At 36.4% G+C, this 22,332-nt stretch overlaps 1 protein-coding gene across 5 annotated transcripts in view; it reads right to left on the bottom strand.

Annotated features, from left to right (window-relative positions):
- The window catches only part of LOC107082111 (inositol 1,4,5-trisphosphate receptor type 1-like), a 113,723-nt gene that overhangs the window by 76,653 nt on the left and 14,738 nt on the right, over nt 1–22,332 (bottom strand). For all 5 annotated transcript variants that reach the window (XM_015370606.1, XM_015370608.1, XM_015370610.1 and 2 more), the window contains exons 4-6: nt 1,375–1,484; nt 748–834; nt 178–336 (exon numbers count right to left, since the gene is read on the bottom strand). In XM_015370606.1, the coding sequence (XP_015226092.1) occupies nt 178–336; nt 748–834; nt 1,375–1,484 (356 nt within the window). The remainder of the gene's footprint in view (nt 1–177; nt 337–747; nt 835–1,374; nt 1,485–22,332) is intronic.

The following is a 22,332-nucleotide window of genomic DNA, read 5'->3' as shown; positions in this document are numbered from 1 at the left end:
ATTTCAGTGGAAGGTAATTCTACACTACAAAGATTGGGTATATCATTTTACTTTTAAGGGATAATATGTTTCTAATCTCTTCAACAGATAGGACTTGTTTGTTCTATTGCATAATATTTATTCACATGGAGTCCAATGCTGTCACTCTCAGCTCTTCCTATGAACTGAAACACTCACACTGTCCCCAATAGAGCGTAGTTTGTAGAAGGGCTGAATATAGAACCAGGAGCCTTCATTTCCTGCAGTGTCCAACATCACCCTCATGGCGTTTTTCTCCAACAGAGCTGGCAGCCGTTTGTTTACCGTCAGGTATTTGTTGCTCTTCAGGTGAAGCAGCTGTGAGAACAGAAAGCAGTATTTTTGATGGTGCACTTAGAAGAGCAGCTTGCATTTACAGCATTTACAGCTAATCCCATCCTGACCAATCACAACTTTATTTATTGATGTCTAAAACATTATTAGCTATTAACCGAATAACATGACTCTGTAGTAACAGTATGCAACATAATGATGCTTATATAATAATTAAACTGTAAGTTATTAAAGTAAAGGTAGTTAATGGCTATTTAGGAATGAATGAAAATAGATTCAAAATTGGGAAATGCATTTTTTCTTAACACAGACCTAATTATGAGTATTTCAGATTAAGGCTTATATGAATACATTTCAAATGCTATCGACACCAACCCTGCAGTTTAAAATACATTTTACACAAAAAAAAAAGACAATTATTGCTCAGAAACAAACCTGAATGACATTTCCATACTGTATCACTGTTCCCAGGAGCTTTTTGTTTTCAGAATCGTTTTGTTTCTTCTCCAGGTCAGCAGCATGCTGAGGTTCAAAAGAAAGATGAGGACAACATTTATTGCACCACCAAGATAATTGCTCATCGGCTCAAGTCATATACTTATAAGCTCTAAGAACCAATTGTGTTTGTTTGTTTAAAAGAAAAAGCCCTGGAAGAAGTGTCCTTAACAAAGCTTGTGTCTTCATTGGACACTAAGCTACTGAATCTGAATCTCGTTGGTCAAACAGATTGCTTTAAATGGTATTGGATTTGAGCAGAAAGAGCGAAAGGAGAGCCTCCTGGGCAGATAGATATGATAGTAGGAGTGAATGGTTCCCAAATATATCTATAAAAGGACTAGCAAGAAGTCTACCCCCAAATATTCAGAAGAAGGGATGATTTTAAGTCTCACAACTGAGAGCACAGAAAAATCTTTTCAAACATTCAGCTAATAAGCAAATAAGGTCTAACAGTGAAATTTAAATTCATAGCCTCTCAAAATCTGTCACTTTTACTACAAGAAATGAGGGCATGTCTGTATGTTGAAGAAGCTGTGAGATGATTATGCTGTTTTCTCTGCTTACATGAAGCTTGTTGAGCAGCACTGTGTCCGTGTTCCCGCCAGGCTTTGCTGCTTTCCAGAACTGCTTCTGGGCCGAGTAGCGGTTCATGGGGCAAAGCTTAAACAGACAGTCTGCACAGAAACAAGAGCCACAAAATCAATTAGCTCTGCATAGTGAATTTCACATAAAAAAACCATGCAACATCAGAACAAAGGGAAATATATGGAAATGCATGCAGCATCCTCAGCAACCCTTCAAAATAATGCATTCATTTTTGTTGTAGCATGATCTCACACTGAAAGAACAACAGTCTTATTTTAGATTCATTCAAATCTAACCATAGGTCCTTCTCAGTCTGTGTGGTGAAAAGGATAGAATGAGGTTCTCATTCAGCCTTGTTCATTTTAGTTTAATTTGTTTTATAATTATTTAATGATCCGTTTGTTTCTGATGTAACATCTGACATAGCTGTTTACTGAAACAAAAAAGGGTTTGTTAGACAACATCAATGGAAAAAAAAAATCAAGAAACACAGTGAACAGGTCAGAAATAAAGCTGTGGAGAACTTTAAAGCAAGGGTTAGATAAAAAAAAGGGTTAAGTAAAAAAAAAACCAACAACAATCATTTAAGTTTTGAACATCTCATCTCATTGACATATACGAAGATTGTACCTAAATGATTGAACTTCATCTTTCAGCAGGAAAACATTAAAAATACATGCAGAGCTATGATGAAATTCCTTAGATCAGAGCAATCTTAATGTCTTAGAAAGGACTGGTCAAAGTAGCAATCTGACCCAAGTCTAAAGAGCTCTGGTCCACAGACAGTCCTTACAACCTAAGCATTATTAAGCCTGTGGAAATGCAAACCTGGTAGAATTGAAACCTTAAAAGACCATCAGATGTTTTCATAATAAAATTTCATTCTACAAAGGACAGCTTCTGGGAAAGTTAATGTAAATGCATATTATATTTTTTTTAATCTAAATATGCACAAACATTAAAAGATACTCGATTATTTTTTTATTATTTTGCGAATCGATTAATCTGCTGATTATTTGTTCGATTCATCGATTAATAATTGGATAGCCAAAGGTTCCTTTTTTATTAAATTAAAACTGTTCTGGATAGAGCATATTGACAGACATTTTTAAAAAAAAAAATGCAAAATGTTTATACATTGTTTTATAATCTTGATATAATTACTGCTCTAAGGCTGTTGCTCTGTCACCTAAAGGCATGTTTTAAAGTCTCTATACTCCAGTTAACGATTAATAGATTACTAAATTATTATACGATTATTTCAATAATTAATTAATCATGACTAATCCAATCAATTGTTTGGGCCCTAAAAGACTTTTTTTTCTTCCCTTTGCTTTATATAGAATATAATAGAAAATCCCTTTACTGTCCCACAATGTGGAAACTGGTGTTTACAGCATTTTTTTTTTGTGTGTTATGTTTGTGTTTACCATTTTGTTTCAGTGCATCATATAAAAGCCCAAGTAAATTTATTGAATTTAGTTCTGTTGTAATCTAACAAAGTTCAAAGTTTAAGAAGAGCAACATCTCCCCTCTTTAAATGGCATAATTTCTTCTCTTTGCATGCAGAAGAATCATTGGAGAATTCATGTTAGATACTAGAAAATGATCCAGTTGGTTATTGGTAGAATGGTCTTTGCCACTGATTGACCTTATGGCACAAAACGTTTATCATTAGAAATGCTTTAGATGGATTACGGCATATCATCAAAATAAAAAACTATAGCTTTACAGAAAAAGTTACTCAGATTTATAGTTTAATTGTTACATTCTTTGGTGTGCAAATCTAACACTGAAGTTAAAAGATTTGTTTATTTTAAACCTTTTTTTTTTTTTTTTTAAGAAATCCTTTGGGACATCTATGAATGGGAAGGAAGTTTCAATATATGGAAACTTCCCAAAACAACACAACAGAAAACGTCAACAATATTAAACCCAGAGCCAAGCAAGCAGTAAAAATAGAAACCATCTTCCTCTCTATGTCCAGTGACCTGGCTGTGCATGTGACCGCACAAACAAGTATTAATAATTCTCCTAAACAGAGATCAAAGGCCTCTCACTGCTCTCAGGAGGAGCGGCGGGACAGAGACAGCCTGGATCTGTGTGACTGTTCAACCTACACGATCCTCCAAAATGCTGTAGCAGACGGGTTAGAGGGATCTAACGTCTAACCACAGGCAAGGCGAGACCATGCTGGCGTTATCAATAGTGCCTAATTGTGGTGTTCATTTTCATAAGCTGTGCAGGAAGCTGCCAGGAGGGAAACCAGGCGCTTTATTTGCATGTGGACACTGTTTTTAGAGAAGTTCCTCTTGTGTCCCTGGTCAGTTCCTCTTCTGAAACTCGCCAGGAGAAAAGAAGACTTTAACAGTGGTTGAAAGTTAAGTTTAGTTTGGCAGGAACAGATGAACTACTTTCCCTTGCAGAGCTGAATTTGTCTCCTCCCTCTGAGTTCTGGCTTTCCTCTGATTTTTATCTCCTATCAGATCACTGCTCTTTCTTTACGGAGTCAGTGAAAAGGGGAGGAAAAGAACAATCTGTCCACCCCCCCTTCTGTGTCTCTGAACTTTATTTGGAGTTGCAGTAACATGACCAAATAAGGTCAGCGAAGAGAAAGAGAGTTAGATGGCTTTAAGAGAGGAGGAGAGGGTGGGGGGACCCCCCCTCCCCTCAATATTCTGTCATCCCTCCTTCTCTTCTCTGAATTCCTCCAACTATTTCACACACACCATTTGTTCCCTCACAAATAAAAAGGTCTCAACATGCTAAATCCTCTGCTGGTACCCGAAACCAGTGGCCTTTCTCATCAACATCTGTTTACTTCCATTTGATGCATAATTCAGTAAGGAACACAATTTAAAGGAAGTGAAAGACCAATGAGGAAGACAAGGAGAGAAGAAAAGAATGTAAAACGGAGCATAGAGGGTTTACATGACTGCGGAGAAATGGAGGAACTCCGATGAGGGTGTCCGTTTGTATGCTCAATTCTTCTCTTACAGTTAAAACCACATATTTACATACATTGCATGAAAAGACACATATCCTTTTTTTTTCTCTCCACGGTCTGATATTTAATCAAACTTACCTTATCTCATTTTAACTTATTTAGAAAAGCAAACTTACTTATATAAACTCCAGAGTATTTGGATTTTTTATTTATTTAAAAAACTCAGGTTTACTGCAAAAACAATCTAGAAATAAGTAAAAATTTCGTAAATGAAGTGTATTTACCCTTAATTTGAGTAGATAAATAAGATGATTGCCAGTGGACTGTGTATTTTTACTAATAAGATAATTAGATAATATGCACCTGAAATAAGACAATGCAATACTTTTTTCTTATTTTAAATGTAAATTGTCTTGTTCCATTGGCAAAGAGACTCACCTCCTCAATGAAAAAAAATATATTTGAAGAAAAAATTACTGATTTAGATTAAAATTTTCTACAGTGTAGATACATTGCAATAAATTTTAAACAGTTTAGGACAACATAGATAATCGTGTCATGGCTTTATTAACTTCTAATAGATCAATTGACAACATGGAAGCTAACCTGTGGGTACATTTTCAAGCAAAACCTCCAACATAGTACTTCTTAGTGTGACAACATGGAAAAAAATCCAAAGAAATCAGCCAATTTATTAGGGAGAGAGTTGTGAATCAGTCAGTCAGCTTAAGGGTACCACATTCACCATTTCAAAAACTTATACAAAGCATAAATAGTGTAGGACTATCCAAGTATTATGCCATCAGGGAAGGAGAGTGATCCTCTGTGCCAGAAATTAATGCTTCTTGTTGTGAAATGTGCTAATCATCTCCAGAACAAAAGCAAATGATCTTGCAATGATGCTAAAACAAGCCGGTAGAGAGTGTTGTTAAGCTAAAACGCCATTCAGAAGGGAAGAAGCAAAGCAGCAGGCCAAAGCAACATAAAAAGACAAATTACAGTTATAAAAAAAAACACCTAAGGCCTAAAAGATACAGCAAGTATCCGAACACTGGAAAGCCCATCACAAAAAAGATTATATCACGAGAGGGGAATATGTTGAAAAAATAACTGAAGTATCATCTCAAGACAGCAGCCAGGAAGTTTAAGATTCTTTGATAAGAAACATGATTCTAATGGTGACGGTGCGGCTGGAGGTAGAACGACGTAACAGTCCTTCTAGGGCTAATTTTGTTCTTCAAAAACCACCTAATAACCTCTGGCATTCCCCACCTCATATTCTAAATTTTCAACTTCAATTTAAAAAAGGATCATCTCTGCTGCTTCCTTAGTCACAGCCACAGCTCGTCCCTGTTTAGAATATCTTAGCCTTTGTAAACAAAGACTAAGATTTTTTAAAATACCTCCTGCTAATTTGGCTTTGACTACTTCAAAGGCGCAGCAGCAAACTTACGTTGCTGAACTTGCCAAAAAAGCACCGTTCTGCTCACTAGACTCCCGACCTTCGCCTTGCTCCGCCTCTGAGCCACCATCTACATAGGAATAACATGGAAATCCTTACTGTAGCTCCAGCTGGGTAATTCAGGTTTATTGCAAACAGACCTTAAGAATGCTAACAAATTAGAGGAATATAAAGTTACCGTTTCTATGAAATAGATGTGTGAGAGTATGCACAGCTGGCTTGGTTACACCAAATCTGACAGGAGGATTGGGCCAAAAGATTATTTCTAAGCTTAAGAGAAAAAACACAAAACTTTCTTAAAATTTTCCAATGGTTTTTAAAGGCAATTCTAACAAATATTAAAGAGAAGTATATAAATATCTGAATATGTAGAGGTAACAAATAAAAATAAGTCATTATTTTGGGACGAGAAAGAAAAACACTGTGTCACAATGAATGTCATGGAGAGAGAAAAAATAACATTCTGTATTTTTACATAATATTTTCTTCCTCTTTTCTACTGTGTAACAGCTGATGACAGACAAAGAACCCTGCGAGTGAGATTATTGCTTTTGTTGTTTTCCAAAATGTCCTCTGCGAGGGGGCGGAGTCGAGGGTTCTACGTAGTAGACGTGTTTTGTGAGGGCTCCACAAACTTCGACTTTAAACTTTGCTTTTTGACACTTTATTTTAATTTATACTCATCAAACTCAATGTATAACAATTGTAAGCAAAGCCGTGACAAGAAAACAAGGTCTCCCCACAGGAAAATGCAACAATTCAAAGCTGGAGGAAACCGAGGCAACAATTAATGCAGGAGCTACAAGTCAAGATGTCCTAGCAGCCATTAGCGCACTCAGTGACAATGTCGATAAGCGCTTTATGGAGCTGGGTACTACATTCAACAACCTGAAACTTAGATGTCGAACTAAACGCGAGAGTTGTCACAACAGAGGAAGCCACTACTTTACACGAGAAGCAAATTGAAGAATTGGAGTGGCAGTATGTATGACTAGCTGCCCAATGCAAGCAACACCAAAACAAGCGATGCTCCATGGAAGAACGGGCACGTCAAAAGAACATATGGGGGATAGATGAGAATGTTCTTTTCTAGCATTGGTTTTGTGTTATTTTGTTTACTCAAGCACATATAGGTAACTATCACAGTCCTTGAAATAATAACATCTTTGTTTTCACAGAGCAATGGTAGGAGAGCATAATAAACGTAATCTAGGAGCAGTCAAAATAGTAAGCTGGATCGTTAAGGTCATGAATAGTTTAGAAAAAAAAGGGGAAAAATCTATGCCAATTAAAATCTCTTCAAGCTGCTGTATGTTTCCTTCAGGAAATGCATATAAAGAAATGTGCAGCCAAGATTCTAAGGTTACGGTGAGCAGAATAAAATATATCAGTCCAATTTTTCAGTCAAGCAAGAGGAGTTGCAATCCTTATACACAAACAAACTATGTTCCAGCATGAGCAAACAATTACTGACTAAAATGGTAGATATCTGATAGTTAGAGGTTTACTAAATCAAATGCCCGTAACACTAACTCAACCTCACAACTCACCGAAGAGGCAATTGAAGCGCTAGATGCTGACCTTACCCTAACTTAACTTAATTCTGCCATCTCATCATTTGCTACCAATAAAGCCCGGTGCCAGATGGCTTTAATATGGACTTTTTTAAGAAGTTTAAGTCAGTTCTGGTGCCTTTACTAATGCGCATGTTTAACCACTCTAAGGAAACTGCTGTGTTTCCACCCACATTATATAATGCCAGTATAGCAGTTATCCCAAAACCTGGACGTGATCCCCTACTAGCTTCCTCATACCTGCTAATTTTACTGCTGCCTGCAGAAACCAAGATATTGATTAAGATTCTTGCAGATAGACTGAAGAAGTTTATATGTACTATTGTGCACTCTGATCAGACTGGCTTTATGCCGGAGAGGCAATTACACTTTAATCTGCGCTGCCTTTTCAATATTATGTACAGTAAACACACCACAGAGGCAGCCATCATCTCTTTGGATGCACAACTTGCATTTGATCAAGTGGGCTGGCCTTAAAGGCAAGAGGCTTTAGAACAATTTGGATTTGGACCCGAGTTCAGGCAACAGATAGAGATAATCTATGCGCAACCATCAGATTCTGTTATAACCGAACAGATGAACTCTCTTCCATTCTCAACACACAGGGGAACCCGACAGGCATGCCCCCTGTCACCATTTCTCTTTGCCATTCTCATAGATCCGCTAGCTATCAGTATTAGACATGATGGCAGTATAGCCCCAATAGTGGACAATGGAACCAAACTCTACCTTTCCCTATATGCTGATGACATGCTTATATATATCTCTATGCCGCAAATGTCAATCCCACCACTACAACAATTAATAGAGAGGTTTGGGTCTTTCTCTGGATGCACTGTAAACCTTGATAAAAGTGAATTGATTCCAAACTCAGATCATTATAATGAAGAGTTTTTTGAAAGTATTCCCCTCAAAAAAGCCTATACAAGCTTTACTGACTTGGGTATTACGGTTATGAAAAACCCTAATGATCTACCGGTAATGAAAACTAACTGGGAGAAGCGAATGGACAAACTTAAACAAAACATAGATTTCTGGAAATCTCTCGCCATCTCTTTAGTTGGGAGGATAAATGCAATTGAAATGGTGGCATTGCCTCAGTTCCTTTTCTTATTCCAAGGTATACCATTTTATATTCCTCAATCATACTTAAAGCAGCTTGATTCAATAATAAAACCCTTCATATGGAGCTATAAAACAGTACGTATAGCAAAAAAGCATTTGTGTAAACCCAAACAGGCTTTGGGCTTCCTTTTTTCAAACTTTATCACTGGGCTGTTACACTTTCCACTATAGCTTGGTGGGAAAACTGCCCTCAAGATGGCTCCCAAGATTGCCCAGCTTGGTTAACACTGGAGCGCTCATTATGCAATGGCACCTCACTCCCTGCTCTGTTAATCAGCCCTGCCAAATGCAACAAAACATTATTTAGAGGAAGTTCCATCATAGCTGACACCTTGAAAATATGGAGTAACATTAAGCAGTACACAAAAGCACCCAGCACTTATTTGGACGGCCAAATATGCAACAACCATGCATTCACCCCTGGAAGGACAGATGCAGTGTTTGCAACATGGTTTGAGAAGGGAATAAGACATTTAAATTCATTGTACATAAAAAAATATCCTCTGCTAAGATTGGCATCAAACACAAACAAGGATCAGGGATGGATTATAAAACCAAGACTGATCTTTTTTACTGGAAAAACACTTGCATACAATATACTGTATTAGAATAACAACATTCACATCTTTCAATGAGGTTTATGTAAAGACAGCAAAGTACCGCACCATCAATCATCATAGAGTTTCAGGAAAAAGTTGAGCCTTTGAATAAAAACCAAGTGGAAAATAATTATTTTCATTAATCTTAAAACCCTTTCCTGCTGAAAACTAAAGGGTCCTATTGAACCTCTAACCATTGTCCACTAATTGCAGCTCGAGTCGTACAGCCATAAAAGCAACTAAAGCTGTTCAGAGCTGAACAGATCCAGCCATGCTCTGATTATACTGCACAGACTGATCAAGGACTTAGAAACAAATGTTTCTTTAAGGTTTAATCTAGCTGCTATTATAAGCTATGGATTAAAAAAATCAGAATTATTCAAGCAAGATCTTGGAAGAACCAGGGCCCCTAGATATGCATACTAATACAAAGAGTAAGGGATAACAAAACAGTTTGCTATTTAGCACAGTTAAAACACTTGCTTTTCTCCTCTGTGTCTCTGACAGCAGCAGTAATTTGCCTAGACAACAGGTATGAGTCAGTGAGATGGTAAATTGTAATAAACAAAGGTGAGCTGGGTGAGGTTTTAATATTTGAGAGGTAAAACAAGAGGCATAAATTAAATTAATAAGGCAGGAGTTGAGATGAGCATAAGGAAGCAAACACAACAAAGTCTATATTGGCTGAAATAGGCTTTAACGTGCTTCTAGTTTAGTAATGAAGCACTGAACTCAAAATGTTGATATTTTTTTGCATCATGTTGGGTAAAATATGCAGCTGAAACTAATGGGAAGGAGATTAGCTTTTTATATTTAATACATTCAGTTGGTAATGTTGAATAAATTCCAACATTATGGCTACTAATAATTAAAATATATGTAATAATTTAGAATAGAAAAAAACCCAACAAACCTCCGGTTGCAAAAACGAAGACATGCATTTAGTAGAGGAAAAGGTACTGACATCAATACTAGTTGATAATATGATTTTTTAATATTAAGAAACAGATAATGTTAAAGGAATGCTTTAAAATTTTATAAAACAGACAATTCCGGCTATGTGAGAAAGCTTTTTTTTATAATCCTCAAAATTCTGCAAGATGTAAGAGAATTTAATGTTGGCTTTATTAATTGTTTCTAATAATGCTATTTATTATTTTACAAAATTTATAAGTCATTCACTCAATTAGTTTATGATGCTTGCAAGAAACATACGGTATACTACCTTACAAACTAGATTTTCAATTCCACGTAACCAAAATGTAATTAGACTGACCAAATATAATCTGAGTAAATAAAAGAAACAGTTTAAAAAGAGATCAATCTGGCTGTTTTTGGTGATCACTGCCATCAGGTGTTAGAAAATTGGCCCAATGTTCTGACAGAATACTTTTAATTAAAACAAACTGGAAGAACCTGTCTTTTAAAATATTTCTAAAATAAATATTCATCCAAATATCTGATCAACAAAATGGATGATTCCTTTTTAAAAATAATACTTTGGTTTCCTTTTTCAATCAATGAATGTATTAATAAAAACAAACAGCTTTTTATAATACCTCGGAGTATAAGTCTGTCTCATAACAAAACGTTTAAAGGTCTAAAAAATTTTAAGAAGGAAGACACATTTTCAGTTCAGCTATTAAAATCTATCAATCGTTTCAATGATGGATATAAAAAGTTATTTCTTTAGTAAAATAGCATTTGTCAATAAAAACAAAGATTTTAAACTTTGAATTTTGAATGACAAAAACATGTAAAAAAACAACTAAAATCCAACGCTCACAACATTGCAGTTTAAAGCCTTTATGTACTACAAGTGTATGTTAACAGACCATTACAGACAATATTTGTACCATTTTGGTTTAACTACAGCTCTAAGTGAGTTTCTCTTTTTGTAAAAAGGTTTTAGAGACTCTATACTCCAGTTAAAAAAAAAATTCAGTAATCAAATTAGTTGATGATCATTTCAATAATCAGATTAATTGCACCAACCCCACCTAAAAGTTCAAGGTTCTTCATATTACTATTGGGAAATGGTGACTGATCATCTAAGAGAAACACCTTAAAAAGGCAGCAGAACAACATGTCCACATTGATCCTCCCCCAGAGAACCCTTGTGTAGACCAGTAATGTGACATTTAAACCACTTTAAATCACAGTAGCAAGATAATAATACAGAGCATCACTGAAGAGCTATCTCTGCATTACAGCACCAATGACGAGAATATGTTGGTTGTTATCTGAATTTAGCGGTCAGTGTGTGTGGTACAGATAGCAGAGCAAGTGTGGGAATTAAGTTCTGAAATCATGGACAGAAAAATGAGCATAACTGCTAAAGAAACAGTATTACATGGCAGCGATAATCTACACAGAGTCCATATAGAACAGTGGAACCAGTGTTCAAGTTTGTGCCATAAATGCCATTTTTAAAGAACAATTTTTTATGTGATTACTTGTTTATAACTATTTTACATTAAAATGTGGTTACTCAATTTAGCAAACTGAGACAACACTGTTGGTTTCAGAACTGAAGCTTTTCTCTCAGCATTTATAGACGGCAGTATTAGTATTAGATTAATATTTTACCTTTAGTTTTAAGCAAAGTGAAGGAAGAAAATTGATAGAGCAAAGTAAAGAAAGTATTATATGCTCCATTTAAAATACTATAACATTTCATTATTTAAGTAGAATAATAAGGTGTGAGGAAACGTTTCTACTGTGGGCAAAATGAAACAGTTGTCAACATAAACCGAAATTGTAAAAAAAGAAAAAAAATTGTTTTCACTGGTAAAACTTTTATCTATTTAGTTATTCGTGATAGTTATTTATTGCTAGTTAATAATATATTTAGGGTTGAAACGACCACAGAAGACCTTTAAAGCTTTTTATTTAATTTGAATCTATTTTTTCACAACAGAATTGATGAGCTGTCTTAACACTAGGTTAAACATGGCTCCACCCATAAGCCACCAAGGAATAGTTCCCCACGGTATTCCAGCTCACTGTCAGCAAGGCAGATAGATGCTTTGGAGTGCAGATGCAGGCCTTATGTGAGAGATTATAATGGTGAGGAGAGAGTAGTGTTTACATTAGAAGGAAATGTTAAGCATACCTCAGCAGTGACAGCAACACCCACAGGACCTTGCTGTGGATTTTTAAATCATTTTGAATTAGTGTAATACAGTATTTTCACAATAGCTTCATAAAAGCACATTCTTAAAATCCGTTATAGATTGATAAAACTGACTATTGGTCTAATGAATCCTTGTTTGTTAATCTAATCTATCTGAAAATTGCCTAATTAGAGTAAGACACACTTATCGGTTTCTCTTCAGGACTTGCACTTAAAATGACCTAATTGGGTCAGCACCAGCCAAGTCAGTAAAACAGCTTCTGAACTCCAATAATTCACACAAAGAAAACGCTGTGAGTGTTGATGATGGAGTTGGCCCCAAAAACACAAAAAAAGAGAGAAAAAAAACACTCTAAGAGCATAGATACTACAGTATGTGCAGGTTAGTAGATAAGATAAACATTGAGACATTGAACCCTGACAGCCTTATCTAACTTGGGCTTTGTTGACTCCATTTCAAACTAGATATTCTATCCCAAATTATACAACTTTAATGCAGGCTGTTGAAGCTGGACTGCATACAGGTTACCAAATATGTGGCTATTTAGAATCTATGATTAGTAGAAATTGTTCAGAAACTTTTTTGCAACAAATATGACATTTGATTTCTAACCATGTTTTAACCACGTATTAGCACCATAGGATGGAGTGAGCACTGATACTTTGGCTAGGATTCAGATACTTGGGGTAAAAGAGGATAAAACTCTGATGATGGAAGACCCCTCCACACCCATGTGGGGCACCTTTACAAAGCATTATTTATTCTGAAGCTTTTTGCAAAAACAATTAAAACTTTTGGATTAAAACATCTACTCAGAGGACCTGAGCGGGTATTTGCAGCATGATTGAAAAAAAATAAATAAATAATAATACAAGAGGGGTCAGTTTTGCAGCAGCAAGAAAAAGCTAAGAAAAAGTGTTGTTTTATTTTAACACTGGGCTCATGCAGTCTATTAATGTTGCTCTGGTCCTGATAAAGTCAGCCTTGCCTGCAAAAAGTCCCAATGAACACAGAAGCCTAGCCCAGCCAAGCTACGGTAAAGGCTGGATCAGCCCTTGCGAGAGCCGAGGTTTCCATTTTATCTACAGTCAAATTAACATAGGATGGTGAGTTGATTTTATTCTAAAATTGAACTGAACTCTTTCCTGCCTAGTGACTGACGTCCAGTATGGTCTGTGTATTCCTTAGCTTTAACACAGGGTCCTCTAGCCTTTTTTAAATTTTTTAAATTGCGGTATTTTCCATAGCCCTGCATGGCCTTGACAACTGGACCGACGCTGTGGCTAATGAAGGTGTACATATTGACTTTTATGCTGCCTTCATCTGTAATTATACTGAAAAAAAAAACCAACATGAAAATTGCACATGAACACCCAGTCATGTTTTAATTTCCACTGGAAAGCTGGAAAAATTTCCTGATACCCAAGTTGCTGAGATGGGGTAAGTTTTCAACATGGCGGAGAGCAGATAAACTATTCTGTATGATTAATACCATTTGTTGACCGTTAACAATATCACCATTTAAAGTTGTGTTGGTTTTAAAATAACTGTTGATGTATGTTTTTATAAGATGGTAGCTAGCAGTCCAGATAACAGTCAGTAGGGTACTGAGGTACTTTCTCGTTTGACCTGTACAGTAGTGCATGCCAGTGAGCGAATTACTGGAACAAGGAGCTTAGCCTCTAACTGCCTTGCCCAAGTAGCAGGTCAAGATAATCTGTGGATCAACTATGTTCCTCTTCTCCACATCACAAAAGCACTTGAACACAATGTGCTGTTAATTTCTATTTCACAAGTGGAAAGGATCATCTTTACCACACTACATGAAGGCAGTTTAAGTTTCTAGCGGCACCTGCACAGCAATCATGGAGCTTGGTGTGATGTTAAATATTGTTCATCCTTTGTAAGTATAGAAAGATTTGTCTATCCAGTTAACATTTTTAAAAACAACATCACCTCTCTTCCTGTACGGTTTTACACATAATAGTTAGGTTCCGCAAGCAACTTGTTTTCTTTATGGTGAGGGTATGGACCAAATTAACAAACATTTTAACTTCTGCTGCAGCTATCACATTAATAAAGTAAATTTGTGTGGTTTTTAGATGTTGAGCTCGGCCTGTTTTTTGGGGTAGTCCTGTCTCACTGACTGTGACTGGGTGGATGTGCTCTTTTCATTCTCTGACATGGGAGCTGGCTCGTAGCTCCTCTACCTGGCTGTGTGTTTACTGGAAGGAGCCGCCTGTGGAGCTGATTAACTGTTGCCTTTTGTACTGTATCTCTGCTTCTTTCTGTATGTCTGCTTCTATCTCCTTGAACCCCAGTCGGCCTCGGCAGATGGCCGATCACGTTAAACCTGGTTCTGCTGGAGGTTTCTACCTGTTAAAAGGGAGTTTTTCCTCTCCACTGTCGCTACAAGCATGCTTGATGTGAGGGATTGGCCTCTACTCAAAGAGTCGATGCAATCAACGGGTTTTCCTTAGATAGAAAATTTTGAATCAATTTGACTGTATGATCTGGTTAAATTGAAAAGTGCCTTGAGATGACGTGTTGTGAATTAGGGCTATATAATTATATAATTAAACCAATGAGGCTTCCCTTATTTGGCATCACAAATAAATCCAGGTCTTCAGCCTTTTTTCAAACTAACAAAAACACGTGTTTGAAAGAACTGCATTCGTCTCAAAGTAATTTTTTTATATATAGAATATGGAGAGGAAAGAAATGGGAACAAAGTTTTAGCTGACTTTATGAAATGCGATAATAGTGCAACATCTATATCACTGCAAATTAACAAAACAAATTAGAAAACTTTGCAAGTCATTGCAATATATAGGTGGAGGCTGGTTGGACATACCAGTTTGCAGCAAGAACATGCCAAAACATGCAGATCTCATGCTGTTTTGCTTTCCACATAATCTTTGTGTTTTATTTTTCAACTCGTCATCAGAAAAGGAATCACTATGAAAATGGTGATCTCTGATCCTGAAAAAGATTATTTGTGCCTAGTGTACTTTTCTATGAACTTCTCAAAGTGAGTTATAAATGATTATCATATAATGTCTATATATTAAAGCTTAAAATCTTAAAATAGAAAATAAAAAATATAGTATAGTTCCTCTGCCAGGATGGACATACGATTTCAGTGTGGTTATGCTTGCATGCTTGTCTCTCTGTAAATGATCTAAAAGTCTGGTTGAATGTTATATTTGACAGAGAGGAGTGTCTGTAAAAGAAAAACATCAATAGATTTTCTATATAGCCTTATCATATTTTTTGTGTAATATCATTCCAACTCCGTAGACAGAATGTAACCCTCCCACCTCCTTAGGTTAAATCATTATTGGTTAAAACTCTTGTTCTAAACCATTTGTTGGTGTTCTTTGGATCATTAACTTGCTGCATAACCCAAGTGTGCTCATCATGAACCGATGACCAGGCCTTTTTTTTCCCATCAGGGTTAAGTTCCTTTGCTGACATGCTGTGTTGGTCTTACAAAAAATGTAAAAGGACACACACCTTTCAAATTTTTTTACAGTACTAGCCATTCAGAATTTCCCCACTTTCCTTGATGGGCCCTTGGCTGATCTTTGGTTGGTTCTTGTTCAGTTCCTTTTTAAACATCAATATTTGTACTAAATGTATTCTGTCATAATTTGTGTACATTAAGGTCTAAAGAGAAGTGTCATCTCCTGGTCAGACTCTGTAATTCAGTGAAAGTGTGGAGGTCAGAGTGAAAGAATATGCAAGAGCAAACCCACTTGGAAAGGATGCCATCCAACGCGCCTCTAGCCCAAAATAAAAGAATAAAACCAAGTTAAATAAAGCTATACGCACCTTTAAAAGTTAAAAGATTTAAAAGGTTGTTGTGTGGCATTTAGTGACTGTCTTGAACCGAATAGAATTGTGCCAAGGATCTTTCAAATAAGAATTTTGATATATCACCATTTTTTATGTTTGGTTATTTATTTATTTTTTACTTTTAACTGATTTAAATGTAAGATTTGATTAAATTATCTCTACAAAGTGCCTTGAGATGGCGTGTTGTGTATCGGTGCTACATAGATTAACTGAAATGAATTACTTTTTCTCTACTGTCACATGCATTATATTAGACTATGCATTTTCACCAGGCTTGTTTGTCCGGTTAAAAGTACCCTTGGAAAATAAATGCTAGGCAAGTATGAAAACATTCCTTTATCAAGTTCTCATTTTTATTTTTTTAAATGGGATATAATTTTCTAATCCTAAATGTGGTCTTTCGGCTGAATAATCAATCAATACAATAAACAGGAAAAGGCTTGACAACATCACTATATATATAAAATAAACTATATAATGTGCTTCCCTTCCAACTTAGCCAGTTATTCTCATTCACTAAATAAACTGTAGCTTGTAAACGCAGCATGCACGTCTGGCATTTTTATGTGTTTGACTTAGCCAACGTACATCTGGCACATAGAAATTTTATTTTTTTTTAATCTCTCTTGCTAAATTTCTTCTTTTTAAAGTAGCTACGGAAAAAAAAAATCAAAAACATACATTTGAGAACCATTTTCTTCTCTAAACTAAAACTATTACCCTTTATGACTGAATCAAGTCATAATTTTACACTTGAACAAGTCTCACTAATTATTCTTAAAATAATTGATCCCCAGTCAAACTAATCCTGCCTCTGCTAACCTTTGCATAGGCGGAAGTCCGCTGTATTGACAGGCTAAAGCTTGCATACTTCCTCTCCTTGATATGCTTCTATGAGCTTATATGAGCTCAGAAGGATGTTAGAGTCATGGCTGGGGTGCTCACATCAGAAAACTGCAGCTGCCAATATAGTCTCTTTTTCACAACTAAGCCAATAACGTAATATTCTGCCAATAATGCAAAACCTGATTGGAAAATGTATACAGTGCAACAAATAATACAACAATTATTAATTAGAGCGCACCAAAGGTTAATAATTTAGTGAAAAAGGGAACATTGCACTGTGGTTGGGCACTCCGTTAGAGATGGGGCAAGGAGCCCCATCTCTAACACTAGTTCAGTGGGTAAAACGGACGTACAGATTTCTTCGAGGCTTAGTGTACATGTGATTCTCCTGCAAGTTCAGAGAAGTCGGCTGAGGTGGCTCGAAGGGCATCTTTTCTGGATGCCCTGGGACACCTGTTTCTCAGGGAAGAGGTCCAGAGAACAACCAGGGACACGAAGGAGGGCCTAAGTCTTTCAGGTTCCTGGGGCGTCCTGCAGAGGAGCTAGAGGAGGTGTCTAGGGAGCAGAAAGTCTGGGAGAGTTGTTACCGAGACTGCTGACCCCATGACCTGGTCCCAGATAAGAGAATGAGTAACAGTACAAGTAGTACACACTCTTTTTGTAATGAACACGTTTGTTCAGTGTTAATAAGCCAATGTAACAAATATTCTTACTGGGGCCGCAGTTGTCCAGACACATTGTTTTACACAATATAGTAGAGACACAGTTTCAGGATACTGACACATGAGGATTGGAGTTGTCCATCCTTGCATTAGACTAATGGGAAGAACAGCTAGCAGTGTAATGGATGTTGTATTTAAAACCAAGTTGTCTACTGGTCTGTGTATTATGTGTGAGTGTGTATAACTGAATGTGGCTTGGTTTAATGTGCCTCTGGAATAAAAGGAGCAGATTTGAATAGAAAAGGTCTTTATAGCTTTTCCTGTTTGTTTACCTGCAGCTTCCATTTGCCTATTACTGAACTTCCCTACTGGAGGTCAATAAAGCAGATTTTTGGGGACTGAATTTTTTCTATTCAGTCCTCTTCAATGGATGTCAAAGACTGTTTCCCTGTTCATGAACTTTTTAGAACAGAGAAGATGATTTTTTTCCCATTTAATTTTCAAGCATGTTATTATTACATCCTACTACTGAAGTGATATATTCTGCTCACTAGTCAGACACTCCTTTCTTATTTTTACATTTTCAAACTATTTATACTATTGAAATATTATACTATTCAACTAACTATTTATCAGTCAGCAATTATATATGAATGTATTTTTTTTTTAGAAAACAAATATTTATAGGGATGCATGATAACACTGTTGTTGTTTTTTTTTGGAGGTTCTTGGTTTGAATATAAACTGGAAGTTTAGAGAATTGGATTTGCATATACTGTATGTGAAAATGTGGAGTCTCTTAGACTTCCTGTGTGTTTATGTCAAACAGGTTATATTTAAGAAACATGTTGATTCTACAGTTCTGTCAGTAATTTGGTCTGGGTGAGGCTAGTGAAAATAAACCAAACACAATTAAGTTGAACAGAGTAAATAATGGGCTAAGAGTTAAAATGCGCTATACTGTAAATCATCGTTTCAATTAGCATTTAAAAGAAATTTTTAAACTACTGGTTATAAAGGCTGTTTATACAAAAAATACATTGGAGTTCTCACTACAAAAATCTAATTACATGTCCACATGTACAGTTTCCTTTCAATGTTAGATGTATTATAAATCCCTTACAGGTTTTTTCTTCAGGGCAGCTGCAGGTAAGGTCCTGTCCCAAGGCCATTTGATATGGATATTTAACGGCACATAAATGAAGGATGATTTATGTTAAACCCGTTTTAGCATCCATGTCCTTTCTGCCACATGGCCTAATGTTTCCACGCCACGCACTGGCAAAAACTTTTAGCTATGTGTCAATATGATTCGTAAATATCACCACGATCAACTCTTGGAAACAAATCACTGACATGTGACACTTTTGGATAAACAGAGGCTTTAAAAATGTTTAAAACAGTGCATTTTTTAATTATTATTATCTTTAGTTCAACCTACAAATTGGAACAGACGAAGGGGTATTGCAGTCTAACAAAAGAAACCAAATGACCCCCATTCCAAATGGGGGGACCCCTTTGTCTGTTCCAATTTGCATGTTTTCAAAACAAAAACAAGGCTTTGTTGGGCTACTGTATAAAACCTGGAACTCAATGCTATTCCTGACATTTTGAATTAAAAAAGCTATCTGTAAGGGAAGTGAAACATCTTCAAACTTGAAAACCCAAGTTGAGTGGATTTGTTTTTGTTTTTTTGGAATGACTATGACCTGGATGACTGAGAACCTACACCAGCATTTCTACTGAGAACTAATGTATTCCATTCTGTTTCTTTTTTCCTTTCAGTTACATTTATATCAATTTGAAAGTTATAAAAAACAAAATCTGTTTGAATATGATTATTATTCATGATTCTTAAGTAAAAAGAAAAGATGACATAATCTGCTTCACGGCCACCAACTGTGAAAAACATCTTTAGGAAAGCATAATCAGATGTTTGTCAAAAACAATTCATTATTGCAGCAGGCTTTTTTTTGGATGGATGTATAGTATAAGAAAAGGTTGAAGAAAATTGTAATATTCAAAATAACTTCCTGTGTTTGCAAAAAAGTTTTTAACCCTTGCTTTAGGTGGGTTTTTGTTGTTGTGGCTTTTCCAGCAAAAAAAAAAAAAAAGAAAAGAGCTGTTGTCCTAGATGGGAGCATAATGTGTCAATGATGCCCAGTGTTTTCGTATTGCCCTTGCTGCATGCAATAGAATTGCATTTCTTTCCCCAATTCTTCCAAACAAGATGTAACATCCCCAACACTAGCTCAAATTATGGTGATTACAACTTGCCTGAAAGCAACACATGTTGTTATTCTAATTTATACAATTTTAAAATGTTTTCTCAAACTTTGCACAATATTGGGATAGGACCATATACTACATTTTAATGCACTTTTACCTAATGTTCACAATGTTCTTCAATATACGTGAAAGATATTCCTGCAACAAAAAAAAAACAAAAAACAAGAAAATCATATTCAAACAAACTTTCTGAGGTTCAAATTTTTGTAATTAGTTTTCATGTACCCCCCAAAAATGTTACAGGAAGTTACAACATTTGTTAAAGGGTTTGTTAGAGTTTGTTAAATGCAATTTGCATAGAATGCAAAACCTAGTTTACCTTGTTATAGATGAATAATGATAGTTCACTGGGTGAAATGGACGTACAGAGAAGTTTAAACCCCATCGACACCTCCTTTCTCTGCAAATCTCACAATTCTAAACTTCTACCATAAAACGGGTGAATCCGAACGAAGCACCGAGTTGACGTCAATTCTCGGATGTTGCCTTATTTAGTTCTGGCTTGTACTTTTGTCATGCCCCAAAATTGACATACAGACCAGCCCACTGGTTCACTGGCCCAACAACATGATAGAGGTAGATTTAAGACACCAGTTTAGCTGTTTAGCCTACAGTTGGGTTTACTTCTACAAGAATTACAAGGCAGGCAGTTTCTCTATTGAAAATGAGCCAGAACCACGGGGGTAAATGCAGTGTTCCAGGCTGCACGGAGAAAGGGGAACATTTTCACAGTCTTCTCAAGGATCCGAAGACTCGACAGACATGGATTATTTTTGTCTATCAGAAGATCCCTCAAAGTTTGATTGTTTTGGGGTGGACCACTTCCCCCCGCCTGCACAGTAAGGCAGGGAAGCATTCAATCATTTCAACAAGCATGGGGCCGCAGTTGTCCAGGCTATCGTTACTGGGTCGGGTTCAATCACTCCGTCCCCGGCTGGCTCCATGTTTCAACTACGTGATGCACTGCATCAAAATCCAGGACAATTTTGAAATTCCCCCCAGACATTTTTTTTTTTGGTATGAAAAGTAGGACATGTCCGGGAAAAAGAGAACGTCTGGTCACCGTACCATATTAACAATTTGATGTTTCAGTGAGTGAGTGCTTGTTGCTATGATGTGTCTTTGCTCAGCAGCTTCACTCATTGTAAACCAATCAATCAGCTCATCTGAATATTCATGAGCATACCATAAAAGGAAGAAAACCTGTCGTTTCATTCTAGGACTCTTAACCAGGCTTGCATTAGAGCCCTATTCAGAGAGCTTAAGGCCCAACACCAAATATCCTATATAATCATTCTATGACCCCTTTAAAGTTATGGGAACATTCATGAAACAAAATCTTTCACATTGCATTCATCACAAAAGGTTTGAAACTCATACTTAGTGAGTCCACAATGAAAGAGCGGGTTTAACCATGTTAACCTTGCTAACATAAGTTAATAAACCAGTATAAAGTTTTATATCCTTAATCATATTGTCTTTTATTAAAAGCCAGTTTACAGTAACACTGTCACAGTGGCTTAATATCGGCGACTAATAACAAAGTTGGCGCAGGCAACGTGCGGTGGAGAAGGAGTTACGTGACCGACGGAGGAAAAGGTCATCGGTAAGTTACCCAAGTTTGCTATAAAGTCCACTATATAGTCCCCGCTCCATAAAGTGATTGAGGGTTTTAGGGTTTAGGGTGGACGTTCAGACACAGTAAGCTTGTATAAGCTATGAGAACAGAAACTTTTAAACAGAGCATGCACAAGGAGAAATGGGCCCTCGCACCCACATTTTTTTTTTTTAACTGGAGAGGGCGAGTCTTAAAAAATTTGTTAAATTTCTCCACAATACCTTTAAGGGGAGATGGTGACCGCTGAGGACCAAAAAATGATCTTCAATATCTCTAAAACTACAATAGCACAAATGATAGTTTTAACCTCACAAGCCTGCTCTAACAAAGCACTAACCAATTGTTTTTTTGTACAGATTTTCCACCGCTCAGCTAGCTGAGCTTTTTTCAAAGGGGTGAGGTATCAGCTCCGCACAGCTTAGCTGCCCTCTGGGTCACTGAATTGGGCACGTGGGGTATTCAATATGCGGATATGGTGAAGAATACACTAGTCTGGCGTTATATAAGCTTGAAATGAATGAAACTAGGCAACTCCAATGCATGGAACATAGTACACACACGTGGTTCACTTTTGTGGTAACCCTGATGCCATATAACTCCTACAAAAAGTGGAGTTTTGGAGAACTTAACATGAAATCAATGAACATCTAATAAAAGAAGTTCTTATAAGGAACATTCTTAAAGGCTTCAAAACAGAAGGTCTATGGAAGCAAGTAAAAATTTGGGAATTGGGATTGTATTGACTTTTGCCCAGTAATTTATTCATGGAACTGCAAAGGAAACCTGTATTTTCATATCCCTAAACAGTCATAGAAGTCAG

The sequence above is a fragment of the Cyprinodon variegatus genome, unplaced genomic scaffold (genome assembly GCF_000732505.1).
Source record: "Cyprinodon variegatus isolate N-32 unplaced genomic scaffold, C_variegatus-1.0 Scaffold47, whole genome shotgun sequence".
NCBI classification, from domain to species: domain Eukaryota; kingdom Metazoa; phylum Chordata; class Actinopteri; order Cyprinodontiformes; family Cyprinodontidae; genus Cyprinodon; species Cyprinodon variegatus.
The sequence above is the reverse complement of the archived record's forward strand: the minus strand, read 5'-3'. Positions and strand labels throughout refer to the sequence as shown.